At 45.0% G+C, this 19,202-nt stretch overlaps 1 protein-coding gene across 1 annotated transcript in view; it reads right to left on the reverse strand.

Moving 5' to 3' along the window:
• Positions 1–19,202, reverse strand: part of Pah (phenylalanine hydroxylase) — a 55,705-nt gene that overhangs the window by 33,230 nt on the left and 3,273 nt on the right. Inside the window, exons 2-3 of the mRNA XM_048418824.3 lie at positions 17,445–17,552; positions 7,223–7,406 (exon numbers count right to left, since the gene is read on the reverse strand). Of these exons, the coding sequence (XP_048274781.2) occupies positions 7,223–7,406; positions 17,445–17,552 (292 nt within the window). The remainder of the gene's footprint in view (positions 1–7,222; positions 7,407–17,444; positions 17,553–19,202) is intronic.

Genomic DNA, 19,202 nt, shown 5'->3' on the forward strand with positions numbered 1-19,202 from the left:
ACAAAGCCTGGAGGTGCCTGTCTGGCTAAGTAAATATTGTCACTCAGGCTCCTGGGGGCAGAGCCTAAATCCACTTTTGTGCCCCCGGCCCCACAGGCCTGACCAATCTGTCAACAGTTCTAGTTACCTTTGTTCTTTGGGTGAGCAAAAGTAGGACCCCACAGGGCCTTGAAGAAGTCCTTCCTGTCTTCCATCCCAGCCTTCCGGGATGGCCATGGTAACACATAACGCCTACCTTCTCCTCCACACACTTTCTCCTCTTCTGAAGAAAGTTGCAGCCCCCCCCACGGCCTTCCCCCACACACATAGGGGTCTCAGTCACAATGCTGGGAATAGGCACTGACCCCGGTGACCCAGGCCTTCATTTTGAAAAGTTAAATCAGATTAGCTCATTAATGACCTTGCCAAATACCCCAGTGGTGGGTCAGCCTCTGCAAGCCCCTCCACAGGCTCTGGGCTTGGGGTTAATGAATTACTGAGCCGGCTGGCGTAACAGAGGCTCTCTGTGAAGCCACTGGCACCCAGGAGGGGTGCAGATCATTAATAAATATTGATTTGGCTCCAAAGGAAGCAGCCTGCTGGAGAGCAGACCCTGGACACCCACGTTGTGGTCCCATTAAGTCAGGGTCAACTGTTGTGCCCAGACGCCAAGGGACCACTGGCTCCAGAGTACTCCCAAAGGAAAGGGCACACAGGCGAGAGCCTACTTCCTGCCTGGTGGGTCAGTGCAAGCCCATTAAACCCACAGTAGTCCGAGGCAGACAGATCACAATCTCGTTCTCATGCTGCGTCAGACATTCACCAGCCCCAGGGCTGAGGGGACAAGGCACCCAGGATTGTGGCCAGCCTGTCTCAGTAAGAGCAATAAATCCTCCAGTTCAGAGACCCGAGACAGAACGGTGTTTCCACCCCCACTCCAGGCTCCCCTGCGCCTCCTCTGAGGCTCGGCTTCCGGATTTGTAAAGGAGGCAGCCACTGTAAGAGTTCCAGGAGCAAAGGAAGAGAACATGGCGGCCAGGTCTTGCAGGCAAAGTCCTGCAGGGTCTTATTCTGCTTGAAGGCACATCTGCGTTCATTAGGGGAAGAAAAACCCTGAGGAAGGTCTTGGCAAGGATGAAGGAGTCCAAGTCTGGCCAATGGGAAAAGATGACCCCCTTTGCATCCTGGGCAGAGCAGTATCAGTCAAGATGGAATGGGCAAAAAGCATCTGGCCTGGCCTCTGCTTGCTAATTAAGAGCAACTTCATATAATCAGATAAATAAGTGAGTGAAGAACAGACATTTCAATGAAACGTTGAAATTATGAGTAAACAGCATCATCTATAAGACTCTTTACTCCAGCCGTACCCTAAACGGGAGCTACCCTCACACTGACCCTCCCAAGGGGCCACGTGTCTCTTTTTTTAAGAGATTAGTTTTCTTTTTAACTGGGGGAGGCATGTGCATGAGAGCCCTGGAGCTAGAGGAGGCCAGAGGCATTGGATCCCCTTTAAAATGGAGTTAGTCACCCTACCTGGGTGCTGGGCACCCAACTCCTATCCTCAGGAAGAGCAATCGATGTTTTAAACTATAAGCCATCTCTGCAGTTCCAAAAACGCCACGTGTCTCTTAAGGGTAAACAGCGGCAGGTTGCCCACTGTTTCTCCCAGACACCCAATTCTACCTTCCTAAAGCTCACAGAGGTGTGAGATCAGGTGACCTGTCACTCACAAATTGAGTTCTGGTCCACCTGCTGATATTAAGTCACACATAATACATGTAAAGCCTTCTCTGATCCCAGGTCTTGCCTGGTTCCACTTTCGAAGGCTGAGTTCAGTGTACCCAAAACGATACTCCTTAGGAATTCCATCATTGCCATACAACATGGCAGACAGCAATGACACCGCACCAGGTCGGGTACCATGTCTGTTGGTCCTCCTGCTGCTAACTCTGAAGAGCGTTGATGGAGGGAAGTCAGAGGGTGAATGAGAATGAGAAAGAAAGGAGTGGGAAAGGGTAAGTCAAGCTCGAGAAGGGACAGTGATCAAAGGAAGGGCATCACCATAGGTGGGGTTTGCAGGGGATGAAAAGAAGAGCATCACCATAGGTGGGGTTTGCAACGAAAGGGTCACGTGATGTATACATGCTAGGCAAGAAGAGAAAAGGGTGTCCAATGAAGCAAAAATCTCAAAAGTGATGGAAATACCCCCCAAAGACATCATTTGGATAATGAGCATTGTCAATATTGGTAGGAAAGGAAGGAGGAAAATGTGGGAAAGAGCGAGGGAATCAGAATGGAAAGAGAAAGGAAAGGAGAATGAAAGGGAAGGAGGAACGCTGGCTTCCTGGCTCTCTTGCCCCTGCTCTTCCCAACAAACCACAGCCGTGTGGTTCTGTCAGCCACAGGAAGGCTTGGAAATGGGAACCTGCTTGCAGGACCCTCGCAAAATCCCACACATAAAGTTGTTCTCTTGACTAATGGGTAAAGTCAACCACAATGTGGTTCCCTCTGCATTACTACCCTGGTCAGGGTCGGCTTCCATACACTGGTGTAACGAATGACCTGATATTGGTTGGGGTGATGGATTACAGAGGGTATCTCCCTATTGAGACCCAAACATGCCAGAGACCAAGAGCCTATTCATCTCAGGCAAGTTCAACTCAGACCTTCAGATGCCTCAAGATATCTCACATAACTTTCATTATATTTCCCAGATGAAGAAGAGGCTAGGGGGATTGCGCCCTGGAAGGCGAGGTAACAAACGACCGTGTAGAAAGCAGAGAACCAAATATCAGCTCTTGACTTTAAACGTATCGCTCTTTCCGGGTCACTATGAGGGTCCCTTGACGCACTGTGAATGACATTTAGTTACGATTGCATCTTCTTATTCCCTCCTGCAACTTAAGGGCCATGCATGGCACGTGGAGGAAGGGTGGTGTCCATCCGGTCCTTCTAATGTTGATAATCATCTGTCTAAATCAAGCATCATGTGGTCGTGCCCCATAGCCAGCAAAGGTTGGGAATGTGGGGACCTGAGAAACCCTAAGAATTGTGTGTCTCCTGTTAAGAGATTCAGGTATAAGTTCACTGACCACATTAGCCCTGCGTGTCGACACCTCTTCTAAAATTGTATCATGTGACCCACACAGTCACATTAACACTGAACATCTTTACTTTTCAAATGAGACATGGGAGCCTTCAAGACAAGCTGGCCCAACAGCTACAGACAAGGGATCAAACAGGAAGAGGAAGGACACAAAACCATTCTCCTCCCAGCTTTTCCCTCTCTTGTCTTCTAATACTGAAATCATGAATAGTGTTCTCTGGCTACTCCAGCTATTTCAAAGACTAAATGAGACAAATAAAATACGCAAGAATTTTAAGAGCTGGATTTAGGATACAAATGGGGAACTCTTCTTAATTGATAATGCTATGGTCTTCCTTAGCTTAAACTCTGTGGTCTGACCAGCAAGCTCAGCCTCACCGGGTCATTTGTTCAGATTTTTCTTTGCCAGTGAATTATTGACAGAATTGGGGGAACAAGCAGTGTATTAATAGCATTAAGCTATTCTGCATAGAGTCCCCACATTTCTCCTCTCCTCCTGAATGAGCTTATCCTCCCAAAAGGGGCCAGTTTGTCTCAACAGGATAGTCTGAAGAAACAGAAGATGTCTCCCTGACTTCTAGGACAGACAGCAACATCAGTACATCCAGTGAGCATTTAAATGAAGACAGAATAGTGACGGAACGGTGTATTCCCCCAGTCCGAAGAGTTGATCCCCTGCAGATGGAAGAGTCTGAGCACAGAGCTATGATTGTGAAAACCATACCCAGGACAAAGGAAAAGACGAGGAAGGAAATTTCCAATTGAAAGGGAACAAGACGAGAATCGGAATGGAATAGATAGACAGAGAAAGGGACAGAAGAAGCAGAGATGCAGGTGGTGAGACTAAAGAACTTCCAACCATCTGGACCGCCCGGCCTTAAGCAGCTTTCTCCAAAAGAGTCTTATCACTTTGGGAACCACTATTCCTTTGAACACTCTTCTTCCCTTACAAACAAGTAGGCGTGCACACATGTGCACCATTTGCCAGGTCCTGGGAGGGGAAGGTCAGAGCCTTTTAAGGGATCCTCTCACTGACCACAGAAAACCGAAATGAACCTAAAACATCTGTCTTACTCAGCATTGCACTTTAGAGCAGCAATACTGAAGAAGAAAAGAGAAATCTACAGGGGACTGGGCTATGTGGGAAAAACTTATGTAATAATGATTCTATCACTAATCTTAGCTCTAGGCTAGGCAGATAAATAAGAGATAGTGCGTGGTAGAGAGATGACAGACAGACGAGAGAGAGAGATAAACATAAGCACACAGATGGGAAAACAGGTGAATGAATAGAAGATAGATAGATAGATAGATAGATAGATAGATAGATAGATAGATACATACATACATACATACATACATACATATATACATAGATGCATGGATAGATATCAGCCAGTCTTTCTGTTTTGCACAGAATATAATAGAAAGTTGTTGTAATGGAAATCTGAGTTCGCTGCCTCAACACAATATCCTGTTAAACAACCCCAAGTTGGAGAAAGTCTTTTAAGAAACATGTACAAAGGGGCAAGTCTCTCAAAGGGCAATGCTCTAACTTCTGGCTACCTAAGACACTGTGTCCACGTCTGTCTGCTTCCCCTGGCTGCAATCCGTCTCCATGTAGGCATTTTCTACCCCCTCACTAAATGCAATGTCAGGCAGAACACTCAAAGGAAAAGGGAAACGGATTAGTAGGTGGATCGATGGCCGATATTAATGCTCTTTCAAGTTGAGTTGAAGAAGGATTTGAGGCCATCAGGAGAGACGGCAGCAGGCAAATAGACTAAGCATTCAAAAGACTCTCTGGATTAAAATCCTATTAAGCCCCCATCAGCTTCTCCAGGAGGCATTTGAGGAGGTTGGGGGTTTCTTTAACCTGTCACCATAATTAACCTTCCCTCAAGCTGTTTTGGGTGGGGAACGTTAGCAATTAAGAAACTGAGAAACTTTCATTCTCTGTCACCCACGCTGCTGTCTGAATGGTTTAGCGACTAGAGGGGAAAGTGGTTTAGCTTAATTGCTTTGAGGGGTTCAGGTCCCTCACTTGAACCTGCTGTCAGCCTTGCCCCTGAGATCTGAGCCCCTCATTAAAAAGGGCATTTTGTCTGGAGAAAGAATCAAAGGTCCGGATCTACTCCTACGCTTCCTTTCTCTCATCTTTCCCCCGAGACACTGATAGGAGAGAACAGCTATGCAGAGCAATGTCCTCTCAAAAGCCAGCTTCCGAGCTCAGACTCCTCCCTACAAATCTGCCCCTGGAGCCCTGACAGCCAGTCTCTCCCTGCTGGGGGCGCCCCCACATCTGCCATGCATCTCCAGCAGCTGCTGAATCACAGGTGGAAATGGCTCTTCGGAGAAGTAAAGGTCACACGACACATTTCAAACAGCGAGTACGGGCTGTTTCTTCTTTGCTCCGGTAAGATGGCCACCCCCCATCTCCGCCACACACAAACACCCACACACACTTCAAACACCAGCACCCTGCCATCCTGAGCAACGAGGTGAGCAGCCTCCTGAGGAATTAATTTTGTGCTCCCTTTAGTGTCTAAGGCTCAGCAGCAGTTGCTGGATATGCCTCTGGAGGAAAACATTAACTTTTCTACTTCTTCACTGGTGGATCCCGAGAGTCACGTAATAAAGGCATCTGTCTCCTTACACTCACAGCCCCTCTTCTATGTCCACCTGGGTCTCTTGTCCCCTCAGCCAGACTGAGCTACTCAGGAACAAGCAGTTGACTTATTTTTCTCCAGCACCTACCGCAGTGTCCGACATAGATTAGCTGGTCATTAATAGTCTCTTGCCAAAGACCACGCAGAATTTGCTCTCTGCCTTAAGGCAAGTCACGGCCTCTATTTTTGCGATACAAAGCTTAGGAGTCTTCAGGGGCACATGACCTCTGAGATCAGATTCCAGCTCTTGGAATCTATGAGGAGAGGATTTGTACAAGCTGGATTGCTGCGGCTCCTGTGGCTGTTCCACTTTTTTATAGCAGTGGTAACAATGGCAAGAGTATAGGGCATTTATGAATCCCCTAAACAACCTCTGCCTGGTGATATAATTTCATTAGCCCCATCATGTCGGGGATTCTTAGTTCTTCCATTGGCTGCAGCTGGAGGCTGTCAGCATTCGTAATTTGCTCAAAGTCACACCAAGTGCGCTATGTCTTGGTCCAAGAGGCTGGGCTCTTAACTGTCTCTCTCTATCCCTTCCAAGAAGCTCCTTTCGGAGCTTCCAGCTCAGGCTGCGGCCTTCCAGCTGGCCCACATACATCTTCCTAGTTCTCCAAGTGGCGCCTGCCTGCCTGCCTGCCTGCCTGTCAATTTCTTTGATTTCCGACTCCAGAGTCCAGCTGCCTCAGCCTCCACCTGCTCCAACCAGAGGCAGAGCTTGCCCCAGAACCCAGCAGGCCCTTTGTCCTGAGGGCCTGAAGTTCCTGTTGGGAGCAGGTGGTCTGAAAAACTGGAGAGGACAGCCGTCAGCATGGGAGGCAAAAGAAAGGAGGTGAAGACATCTAACGAGGAAGTATTACAAGGGCCCCTCCCAAGACCTGAGTCCATCTGACCACTCTGGGCAAGGGCAAGTCACGAGATGGGGTGTCCTGTCAGAGTTTTACCTATGAGAGGAGAGCGTGGGGAAGACACCTTTGGTAGAGCTTTCAGGAGCTGAAAACCTGATCCAGGGTTGGCATGCTGTAAAAATTTGGAGGAAGCTCTTTGGTTGGGGCAGATGATTGTAGCCCAGGAATTTTAAAAAAAATACATAAGAGGTTGCATGCAGAATGCACTGGATTTGATCCCTGGTTCTGTATAAGCTGGATATGGTGGGACACACCTGTAATCTAAGCACTTGTCAAGTAGAAGCTGGAGGGTCAGAAGTTCAAGAGCAAGCTCACTTAGTGGGTTTGGAACCACTCTGGGCTACACGGTATCTTGTCTTTCAACATAGTCAATGAGAACAAGAAACAGCTACACTGAAGAAGGGGAAACGAGCTAAGAATTGTGTCGATGCTATGTGAGGCTTTGGTCTAGTTCCTGGGCTTACTTCCTCTCCCTTATATGCACCTTTACGTTGTCATCGGTGCTATTTTATGAAAACAGTGCTGTGTTGTTGAGGTCCCAGGAGTCTTCAGACTCTCACCCGTGTTCTTCTCTTTGTCTCGGGACAGCTCGTGGACAGTGGCGCCGATGTCCTGCCGCAGGCTCTTGATGATGCTGCCCAGAGCAGGCACGCTGCGTTTATCCAGGTATGTGAAGAACTCGTATTCATCTTTGTGTACACGGGAGGGTCGGGATTCGATGTGGGTCAGGTTGATGTCATTCTCCTGCAGAGACAAAGACTGGTGGGAGGGCTGGTCTTCGTTACCGCTACAGGCCAAGGCACAGAGCCAGAGATTAACAAAACAGCAAACCAGAGTTGAAGAGCAGGGTTGTTTGTTTTGCTTTGTTTTGTTTTGTTTTGTTTTGTTTTTAATCATGAGTATAAGGAAGCCCTTATAGTTCTGGAAGCTTTCAACCTTCTGCAAAGCCAAGCACCAACTGGCAAGAGGTAGGAATGGTAGGTAAGTCACACACCTCCGAACTAAACTACACGGGGACCTAATAAGAGTCTTGAGTTGTCTACAAAGGATTTGGGTTGGGATCCAAGGTCTAAGATAGTAGCAGTAGTGATGTTTACATGGGAAAACTTCCTTTTTGCCCAATGAAATTCCACAGAATCTCGATAGATAATATTGACCCAACATTGTTTTGCTTGAATATGGTCCCCAGGACTCAGGCACCATGTCTGTAAACTCTAAATTATAGCAGGTATAAAATGCTAGGCAACTGACTTTCATGCTTCTGCATCCCTCAGTGGCCCCATCTACACCCGGGTGGTTTAGTGACCCCTGTTCCATGAGTTCTTTGGGGTCTTTGACAAGTGCACACACCCATGCACTCTGATGGGTGCAACCCAATGCTCAGACCTACTATTAATATCATCATATGTTCATCTAAGTCATCTGGTAATTATGTATAGATATATCATTTATATTACACATGAAAGTACACTTAATGTTTTTGTTATATGTACATATATAACCTATATAAATATATATGTAACACTCATGAGGTGCTAATCACTCTTTAGATGAACCAAACAGACCTCAATGCTTTTCTTTTTAGATCTTAAATTCAAGTGGAGGGGATTAAAAACAACAGCTGTAAAAGACAACTAACCTATGTGTTCTTTTATAATGATAGGGGATAAAATATGTAAGGCAGAGCAGATGAACCAGAGCTGTCCTCTGGCTAGGGTTAGAGTACATCATAGTATTTAAGAGGATCTGTACATGAGGCCTTCTTAAGAAAACAAATCAGATGCACATCCTAAAGGAGTTGATAGATATGAAGACCTCATGGCGGTGGGGGTGAGGGGCGGTGATTGGCCTAGAAGAAGTGAAAAAATGAGTCTAATAAGTCTGAATAACTACAAAGAGAAAGACAGCTATGCAAATTTATCTTAAAGAATGTATCTTTGATTCTGAAAGGGATGGGGGCCTTCATGAGGCTTTGAGCATTACCTTAGCATGATCTCATTATCTTAGCATGTTCAACCTGACATCCATCTTGAGACTGAACCTCACAGACCCGACAGAACCACCAAGTCCTGCTAAGAAGTCGCTGGTGGCATCCCAGTGAGATGTGATGGTGACCGCAGCCATGGTGAGCGTGAAGGGGATAGGAGGAGTCACAGGCTGTGCCACTCGTGAAATGTCCTCGACAACCAAAATTATAAGAACCATGAGGGGAGTTTGTGGATAGAAAAATGGAAGAAGAATCATCACTAGATCCCATTCCGTCCTCAGATTTGCTAGTGTGACTGAATGAGAATTCAGAATTTCTAAGAAAGAACACACACACACACACACACACACACACACACACACACATATACACACATACTCCTTCCCCAGAGTTTTCCCTTTGAATAAAATACTATGGCATAGCTAGAAAGATGAACTAGATACTTCTTATTTGACATTAGCTACCGATACCATATCTATCTGCCCCCATCACACCATGTCTTAAACATTTACTTATTTATGTCATGTGTGTGTGTGTGTGTGTGTGTGTGTGAGCACACTTGAGTACAGTTGCCATATAATGTGTATGAGGTGAGAGGCCAACGTGCAAGAGCCGGCGTTCTCCTTCTTTACTGTGGATCCCAGGGATAAAGCAAGTCGTCAGGATGTCTGCAAACACCTTTGCCCTCTGATCCATTCGCCAGCAACCATCCTCTACTTTCTCGGCACTTACTGGCGTCCAATATCTGGATGTGCCTTTATTTCTGCAGCGAGGGTCCTAGTGATGGGTAGTGAGTTTCCTTGTGTTCTGCCACTAAAAACAATGGCTGGCAACATCTACGTGGTATTCCTGATTGCCTATCTGGCCTCCCAGCATAAATGGCTTGCGGACTCATTAATGAACCAGAAAGTATTCACCCTCTGAAGCTTCTGTATGTGTCTCTCCAAAGGGCTATCCTTGTCTGTTCTAGCTTGCCATGAGAGAACCTCTGTTCTTCACCAGTACCAGCTACCGGGATTCTCAATGTTTGTTACCTGATATGTAAAAATAACATAATTTATTATTCAACTTTTTACTCAATTGCTGATAAATACAACTGAACACTTTTCCCTATGGTTATTGGCTATTTATTTTTCATGCTTTTGTGATGCATGATATTTTCTACAATAAAGCTACTTTTCCTGATCAGTAATATTTCTTTATAGATTGGTAACAATTCTGTTGTGTACTGCTTTTTTAAATAATATTATCCCCGTCTATTTTGAAATATCTTCACATGAACAAATTTTTTTTTTTAAATAGTCTCAAAGAATGAAGGAAAGCATCGAGTGAGAACAATCTGGGAAGCTTTAGGGAATTTTCCTTGCAGTACATTCTCAGATAAAGACTTGTCCCTTGCTGCTGCCGCAGTATCAGCTATCCCTTCCTCTGTGTGCTGAAAGAGCTCCACGTCCCCTGAGCTTCTCTGGTTTCTTCTGACATCTTAAGGGTCAGGTGAAGGGTCACCAGAACATGACAAGTCACAAGGCCAGCTGTGTCACGGACCCAGATTCATTCTCTGCAACCATACTGATTTCAAACCGGCAGAGCTCAAAAGTCTCACTCACCTCTGAGCAGTCTCTTTTGGAGAAGTGAAAAGTGTCTTGGTTATGGGTCTATTTCTAATAGTGACAAGTCACGGCTTCTTGCCAAATCTGGGTACTTTAAAATTGGTTCAGAAGCAGAAATTGACTAAAAGGCGAATGTTGCACTTCATGGAATCTGATAAAACAAACACACTGAGCTTCCAACATAAAGGGATCAGCTCGAGATCATTATCCATTTCTCCGGCAGAGAAGCTCGCCTGGCAGATCAAAACACCCGCTTCCACATTCACAGAAGGAGCTGTGACCTTGCTTGATAAAAGCCATGAAACCACGAAAGCAAGGACTATTTACTACAGCTTCACCTCAGCTTCAGTGGTTTTAGATGGTGACAGTTTCGTTCGCATGGTTCTCAATACACTGTGGTGGTTTGAAGAATAACCCCAGGGGCTCCTATATCTGAATATTTAGTCACCAAGGAATGAAACTGTTGGAAAGAATTAGAATTAGAGGGTGTGGGCTTATTAGACCTTGTTGGAGTACGTGTGAAACAGAATGAGGAGTCAGACACGGGTTCTCTTTCTGCTGGTTCTTCCCTATGACCCCTGAGGACCCGGGCTTCTCTATGACCCCCGATGCCCCAGGATGTTACCACAGGTCAGAACTTTACAGAGAATGCCTATTATTCAGGTAATCCCCATGAGTGTCCCAAAGTAGGAGAGAGAACCCCTACAGGAGAGAGGGAGGGCCAGAGAGACAGCAGAAATTCTGAAGCTTCCCCCCACAACAGAGGTCATTTTTCTAAACAAAGCCAAAAGCAGTGTCATGTTTCTTGGCTTGGGAAGAAAGAGAATGTGTAAGTCCTCCCTACTGTTTACTTCTGTTGTAATTTAAGAGGCAACCAAAGTCTGTGTTGCATAGAGAAAGTGGGGAGGGCCTGGGAGGAGCTAAAGGAGGGAAAACATAATCAAAATATAAAGCATGAATTGTTTTTAATAAATAATGGCAAGAAAGTCTTCTTACGTGGCCAAAACAGAGAAAAGAATACAGTAAAGCCAAGAACCAAAATGAGCAGTTTGATTTGTCTAACAATTTGAGAAGGTGCACAGATAGAAGGCAGATAGGAGCATGCACGGGGTGAAGGTATGGTAGAAAGCAAACCACTCCCAGCAGGGACTGACCATCAGCTCACAGGCCACCCTTGAAAGTAGCCACTTTCTCCAAGAATCTCCTTGTTCTCCGGAAGTCGTGGCACACTAGAAAGGCAGAGGCAGGAGGATCTCTCCGAGTTTGAGGCCATCCTTGTCTAATAATGAGTTCCAAGACAGCTAATGCTGTATAGTGAGACACCATCTCAATAAAGAAGCAAGAGGAAGAGGAGGGGGAGGAGGAGTGGGGAAGAGGGAGCAGAAGAAAAAGAGGAGGAAAGGGCAAGGAAGAAGGAAGGAAGAGGAAGAGTGAGCAGAAGAAAAGGATGAGGGGGAAGAGGAAGGGGACTCAGGAAAGGAGGAGGGGAGGGGAAGAGGGAGCAGAAGAAGAAGAGGAGGAAGAGGAGAAGATAGAGGAGGGGAGAAGGGGGAGGAGGGGAAGGAGAAGGCAATAGTAGCATCTTGCTTTGGGAATAACCACAGAACAATTTAGATACCATGACTTCATTTGTTTTATGATACTGAAAATCTAACTTGGAGGAAAAATTCACTAAGTCTTTCACTAAAATTTGTAAGCTAACTAAACACCATCAGCAGGGGAATGATGACATGGACTGCAGGACCAAAGGAAATCCTATAAAGCAAGCAGTGACAGCTTTCAGAATGCAAAAGATTCACAATAATTCCATTGCAGACGCCTGGTAACAAAATATCCACAACAATTCCATTGTAGCTGCCTGGTAACAAAATATCCACAACAATTCCATTGTAGCTGCCTGGTAACAAAATATCCACAACAATTCCATTGTAGCTGCCTGGTAACAAAATATCCACAACAATTCCATTGTATCTGCCTGGTAACAAAATATCCACAACAATTCCATTGTAGCTGCCTGGTAACAAAATATCCACAACAATTCCATTGTATCTGCCTAGTAACAAAATATCCACAACAATTCCATTGTATCTGCCTGGTAACAAAATATCCACAACAATTCCATTGTAGCTGCCTGGTAACAAAATATCCACAACAATTCCATTGTATCTGCCTGGTAACAAAATATCCACAACAATTCCATTGTAACTGCCTGGTAACAAAATATCCACAACAATTCCATTGTAGCTGCCTGGTAACAAAATATCCACAACAATTCCATTGTATCTGCCTAGTAACAAAATATCCACAACAATTCCATTGTAGCTGCCTAGTAACAAAATATCCACAACAATTCCATTGTATCTGCCTGGTAACAAAATATCCACAACAATTCCATTGTAACTGCCTGGTAACAAAATATCCACAACAATTTCATTGTAGCTGCCTGGTAACAAAGTATCCACAACAATTCCACTGTAGCCTCCTGGTAACAAAATATCCACAACAATTCCATTGTATCTGCCTGGTAACAAAATATCCATAACAATTACATTGTAGCTGCCTGGTAACAAGTATTCATAAGTTCCACAGCCCCACAGCTTGGCTACCTGGCTCACTTCAGGGTCTCCATCATCTATACAGGACTTAACAACAGGATCTGCTCCAAAGATAGTAACTGGTTCATAAAGCGAGTGGGCATGAGGTTGCCAAACAATGGATGCATGGGAGGAGTGCATCTCTGGCTAGGGGTGGGGCAAAGGAAATGCACGTGACAAATATAGACCGTTTCCTTTCGATTGCTTCTAAAAGATCAATCGTATCCATGAAGGTGGAGTTTAAATTCAGAACCAGTAGCAGTTGTACCTGTCCAGGTGTGAGTAGCTTCCAAAGCTGAAACTGTTCTACTTCCGCTGGTTAAACGGTCAGAACGTCTGAGATGACCTTATATCTCAAAGCTTTGCCGATCTGTTTCTTTGTCTACAATCTTCCCTGGGAAGTCATGGGCACATGAAGAAAAAGTTCTTTTGCAGCTTCCCCCAAGGAGACCGCTTCTGACTGTATGATTCACCCCTAAACGTCTTGTAAAAGAGGCTGTTTTCCTAAGAAACATGATACGTGGGCTGGTATGGGGCTAAAATGAGAGCGTTACGGAAAATGTTAAAATAAATGCATAAGAAATTGAGACAAAACAATCTACTGAGGACAGCAGGTGTCTGTAGGTCAAAGGGAGATTTGAGCATGTTTCTAATGGTTTGAGCACAAATTCGCAGACATCTACTTAATTTCTAGCCATCACTCCACCAACATATGCAAACACAGTAATCTATGTCTCTTTAAATACATGTTCTGTTGAGAGGCATTCTGATGTAGCAACCAGCTGAAATCTATAAGGCCAGTGACGGCCAAAGTGGCTCCTTAATGGGGTGGTGACTATGAGCTAACTGCTGTGGAATGAGGAACTTGAATGGAAAGTACGAGACCCTGACTAGTCAAGAGGAGTCTATACACACCCTACAGACCTTTCTTTCTCTAAGGAGCGAGCGTGCTTTCATGTTTCTGACTAGGAGTTGAGCTAAGAAAACTTCCAGATGGTGTCAGGCCAGAGGACCATGGTCCAGGCTCATTTTACTGTAACTCCCAGTATTACTCTGAGTATTTAGTAAGAGCCAACTAAGTATCCCATTGTGCATCAGCTACACTACAGGGTGTTGAGGGATGGAGCTGCTCATCAAGCCTGGAGTCCTTGTCGGGCTATTTAATCAGAAAGCCGTAGGAGATGCGTGATTATCCCTTTATGAAATGCTTTTCCCTCTCCGGTCAAGATTGAGAACATGGACTTTTACACTGTTTCCATTAAGGAAGATAACTGTATCTACAGCGCAACTTTTTCTCTGATGTTGTCCTTTGGGGGGGGTTATTTTTGCTGATGTAATACTTGAAACTAAAGCCTCCCAGTGCCCTCCATATTAGAGAAGCCACCTGTAAACGATTTGAAATACACTCCCTGTATTTCTATCATTGACACCTTGTCTCTGGCGCTAAGAAGATTTCTAGGCGTCTCCTTCCACGGACAGCCTCAGATAGGTGAATAGGTGAACATTCCCATCCCAAGCCTTCTCTCTTCCCGCCAAATAAACCTCATTCTTGTCCTAGTTTTCCGATAACCAAGAACTTAGAACCCTTTAGGCTCCGTGACTCCAATGATACAGTGCACAGAAATGATCACAACAAACGTTTACTGAGTTCTTTATCTACGTTAGTTACTCTTCTAATTAGTTTTCACAGAATAATGGGTTTGATTTTTGTGGGAACCCTATAATAGGTTTGTTATTACAATCACCTTGAAACCGAGCAAATGAAGCCAAGAGGTTAAACCAGCTTGCTTACAGCCGTCTCTCTTTCAGGCAGAGAAGCTGGGTTTTGGTTCTAAACAGGAAACTCTTAACTTTAATCCGGTTCTGTTCCACAGTACCACACATTCAGATTGCTGTTTGGCAGTTTCTCCAAATTGAAACCTTCCATAGAGGAGAAAGGAGGAGGCTCCTGAGTCTGGGAAAGGGAAAACTCAGAAGGTTCTCTTAGGAGCGCCTCCGGCTTATGGCACCTGTCAACAGCTGCCCTGGGAGGAGCTCTGAACAGCTGAGCTGCGACAAAAGTAGGTGTCCCAGACCTGTGAACTGTCTTGCAAGTTGCAAAGAGAGCTCTGGGGTTGCAGCTCGCGGGCTTGGCCACCCATATGGGGTTGCATGAGAGGACTCTGGTGAAGCAACTGCTTTTTTTTTTTTGAGCACCTGCTCAAGTGTTTTGCATAACACTTTGCCACTTTGCCCAGACTCTGTATAGTGGCCCCGTTAAAAATTCATTGGTCCACAAACTTAGACTTTGTTGCAGCCATGACTTTGGTCTGTTGTAGAGCAAGTAGAGGCATGCTGTGTATGTATGCTGCATCTCCCCAGGAGAAGGCTTGCACCCAATCATTCAAGGTGAAAACCTAAGACAGCATAAGTTTAATAAAATACTAAAAGCTAGAAGATACTATGAGTTCCCTAAAGAAGGTGCCAAGGTCAAATGTGTTTAGGAAATACAAAGTGTGACAATGGTCTTCCCCCTGCAGGCTGACCAGTCCTTAACGTGCCTGTGTGCCCTGTGGCTCTCCAAATCCCAGGTCTAAGACGAACTGCCGGAGTTCTTTTCTAACAATATAGAATTTGCTAGAACATTTTTGAAAGAAAATATTGCCTTAAAGTACTTCAGTTTCTTCCATTTGCTTTGTCATTTGCCGCTTTTGATTTCACCTTTTATGTCCAGAACCTTTGTCAGAACACAAAGGTGTAATAACAGACATGCAAAAGCACCCTCCCCTTCGTCTGCCAAGCTCATTTTGTTTGTCAGAAGTGTGGTGTCACAGAGAGACCGTGAACATGGAAGCCTGAGACCCGGGGTTCAAGCTCACCTCCACTCCCCCTCCCTGTGTGATCGCCTTGCAGAGCCTTGTTTCCTCATCCACATAGTAAAGGGATGGCTTCCAGCCCTGAGTGGAGAACCTGTGTGGCTGGCTTCTGTGTGGGGTGGCATGGGAACAAGAATTTGTTTTCTCCCTTCACTCACGACTTCGAGTGACTATCATTTGACTGTGAACTTTACCGAAGTGTTAATACGGCTTTAAAAGGTGGACTGGTATGGAGAGTTTCTACGGCAACTGTCGAAGGTGCTGGGAGGAGAGAAATCAATGCACACTGACAGCAACCTCCAACCAACCAACCAACCAGCACACCCAGCTCTGTGTCCTCCTCAGCAGGATGGGTAAAATAAGGCCCTTGAGGAATTGAGAGTTGGGTAATGCATGAATCCAGTCAGACTACACACACACACACACACACACACACACACACACACACACACACACACGGGGTGCTCTCCAACCAGCTCAGCTAATTTATTACTTGTGGTTTGTTTATTAGACTGTAAACAGCCTCTTCATTTATTATTATTTAATCCATTAATGCTGACTTGGTCCCAAGGGGCAACTGTTCAAGAAAAACATGTGACTCCCTAGTAGGTTCCCCAATAGGCTAGTACAAAGGCTAAGCAGGTACACTGGAACATTCTGCAGAAACCTCCTTTTAGAAAGCAGTTTGTCCCTGAGACAGCGTTCTGTTCTCTCCACTCCTTCTGCTTGCTCTTGGGCATTCATCTCCCCTCAACTACCACCACCACTTTAGGAAGTCGGGCTTTCTGTTTTAAATACACTTCAGTTTCTAGAGTAATTCTAGATGTCCAGCATGGATTCACAGGATGAAGGTGGCACAGTCTTGGAGCTCTTGCTTGGCAAGCGCAGCATTCTGGATTTCATACCTAGCACTAGAATATTGTTACTGAGATTTCATGAATTTTTATCTAGGGTCATGTGGTCATGATGACGGCTGATCTTCATTGTCAGGTTGATTGATCTGTAACCACCTGGAAGGTTAACATCTGGATGTGTTTGCGAAGGTATGTCAGCAAATCATAGGTTCTGCAGGAGACCCTACCACTATTCAGCTAAATTGACATAATAGTAAACCTACACTCAATGACTTATCATTATTATATCCACAGTGATGGCATCTCTGAACTCTCATCAGAGAAGTTTCTGTTTTTAGTAGGTGGGGATTAACAGAGACCCCCCAGCTGGTCAAGGTACAAGAGAATAAGAGACTAGAATTCTCATCCCTAAATGAGGCATCTGTATTAACCCCTTCTCCTTCTTCCAAGGCTCTGGAATCACTGCAGAAGGAGTGGGAAGATTGCCAGAGCCGAAGACAATGGATGACTAAAGTAGAGGAAGTTCTCCAGGCAGGCCAATGTGGCTAAAGCCAGACAAAATCAAAGCATAGAAAGGGGAGGTCGACCAGAAGTCTCAGCCTTAGCTCAGGAGCTATTGGCACATAATTGCTGGGGAAGAGGGAGAGTCTTTTTTTTTTAAGGGTGTGGACCTGGCAGGTCAACAAAGTTGGGTAGCAAGGGTAGGAAAAGGGAAAAGGTCTGGGAGAAATTGGAAGAAGGGTAAATATGATTGAAATATTTTACACCAAATTCTCAAAGAACTAATGGAAAAGAAATTTCAAAAAATGTCTTTTTTTAAAAAAAAATACCAAGACCAATCATTATGCCATTGCCCAAGACACACAGGAATGAAGGACTTACCTCAAACAAATGCAGGACCTTGGCTAGGGCCCCAACTTCTTCTTTGAGTGAGAACAGCAGAGACACAGCCCCATTTTGGTTGGAGTTGTCTTCAATATAACTGGTCTCCTGCAGAATTAGATCACCTGGTTAAAACATTTTCCACAGCTTAGTAATTATTCCCTCAAAACCTCCTAAGAAGAGGCCAGCATAAACTTCTTCTCCTCCTCCTTAAGCTTCGGAACAAAATGAACTACATGTATTCTACACAGCAGGCAGTGAGGTCCGAAAGAAATAAGTTGAGAACAACGAAATAATGAACGTCACTCCTGGGCTGACTTTAGAAGCTCGAAGCTCAAACTGCTCATCGAGGCCCCTAGTCACTGGCAAAAATCAATATATTTTAAAGATCACCCACCTAGTACCAAATCATATCCCACATCTTGGAGAGATAGAAATCTGAATTAAGGTAAACACACCCATTCTTTCAGTATCAAAGTTCTGACTAGCAGGCATATAGGCAAGAAGCCAGAAGATTCTGGGAGGAAGAATCAAGTGCTGCCAAAAATTTTAAAAATCACCTTAAGAAAACACTGGGAAACACAAGGTGAAAAGACATTAAAAATGGACATTCATAGGCTGCGGGTCCGAAGGCTGAGTGTTATTCTCTCTCATCCATTCATCACCAGAACTGTTTGAAGCAGATCACGTTACCTCATTACCTCGCCTATAAAATAACAGTAAGAACAAGCTCTGGCCACATACTATCCAAATGCTGAAAAAAGAAGACGTAAGTTTAAAGAGAATATTGGCTTTGTATGGATGAAATGATAAAACTATTATCATCAGTCGATGGGTACCTTCAGTGAGGGAACAAAAGAAACTGGATTAAGTGTGGGCATTTCAGGGTTTGCTGAGACAGTTGCCTAAGTTTTAAGATAATTCACAACATTCCACGTGCACCCCCCAGTATATACCATGTCTCTAAAGTAGAGAAGAAAAATGTGAAGAACAATTACTCTCCTGTATAAAAGTTAATTAAGTTAATGGTGTGGGTATTCCGTCCTTTCAGGAACCAAAGGCGGTGGCGGAAAGGTTCTTGTCAGGGACTCAGAATAATAAGCAACAAAGGGCTTCCCTGATTTAAGCTCACTTTTCTCTTGACCTCCAAGAATAGTGGGGCGCTGAAGATGCAGGCCACCTAAGAGCTGAAGACACCTGTGATAGAGACCCAGGTGCCCACCTCCACCGGCCCTCGCCTGGTGTGTCCAGCAACCACTGAGTCCATGGCCATTTTCTCCAGAGATGATTCTTAAGGGACAGGTCATTGCCTGTTCTTCCCACTGCCATCACATGACTCTAACTCTGAGCGCTCCACAATGATCCTGTGCTAACAGGGCTCTTCCCATGTCCTTCATTATCAAAATCATGGTTAATAAATTTTAACCACAGGCAATTTCAAAACCACCGGTAATGAATATATACCGCCATGGTTCTTAAATCGTAACATAATCCTGCAACTGTCTGCAAATTCACCTTTGTGACCTAACATGGCCTTACACTGCCGTTAGTAGTGCCAGTAGCCCCTGTCTGCTCCTGTATGGACATCCAGTTATTTACAGGAACCAAACCATGTCCTTTTATGCTCAATACATGTTGTCATTGGCAGCAGCTACCACTCTTTGCATGGTCCCTGGGACAGGCCATTTGGTCCTCACAAGGGCAGTAATGGAGGTGCTGATGCTTTGAAAATGAAGACACCAAGTTAAATAGGTCAAG

The sequence above is a fragment of the Myodes glareolus genome, chromosome 26 (genome assembly GCF_982192425.1).
Source record: "Myodes glareolus chromosome 26, mMyoGla1.1, whole genome shotgun sequence".
In the NCBI taxonomy this organism is placed as follows: Eukaryota; Metazoa; Chordata; class Mammalia; order Rodentia; family Cricetidae; genus Myodes; species Myodes glareolus.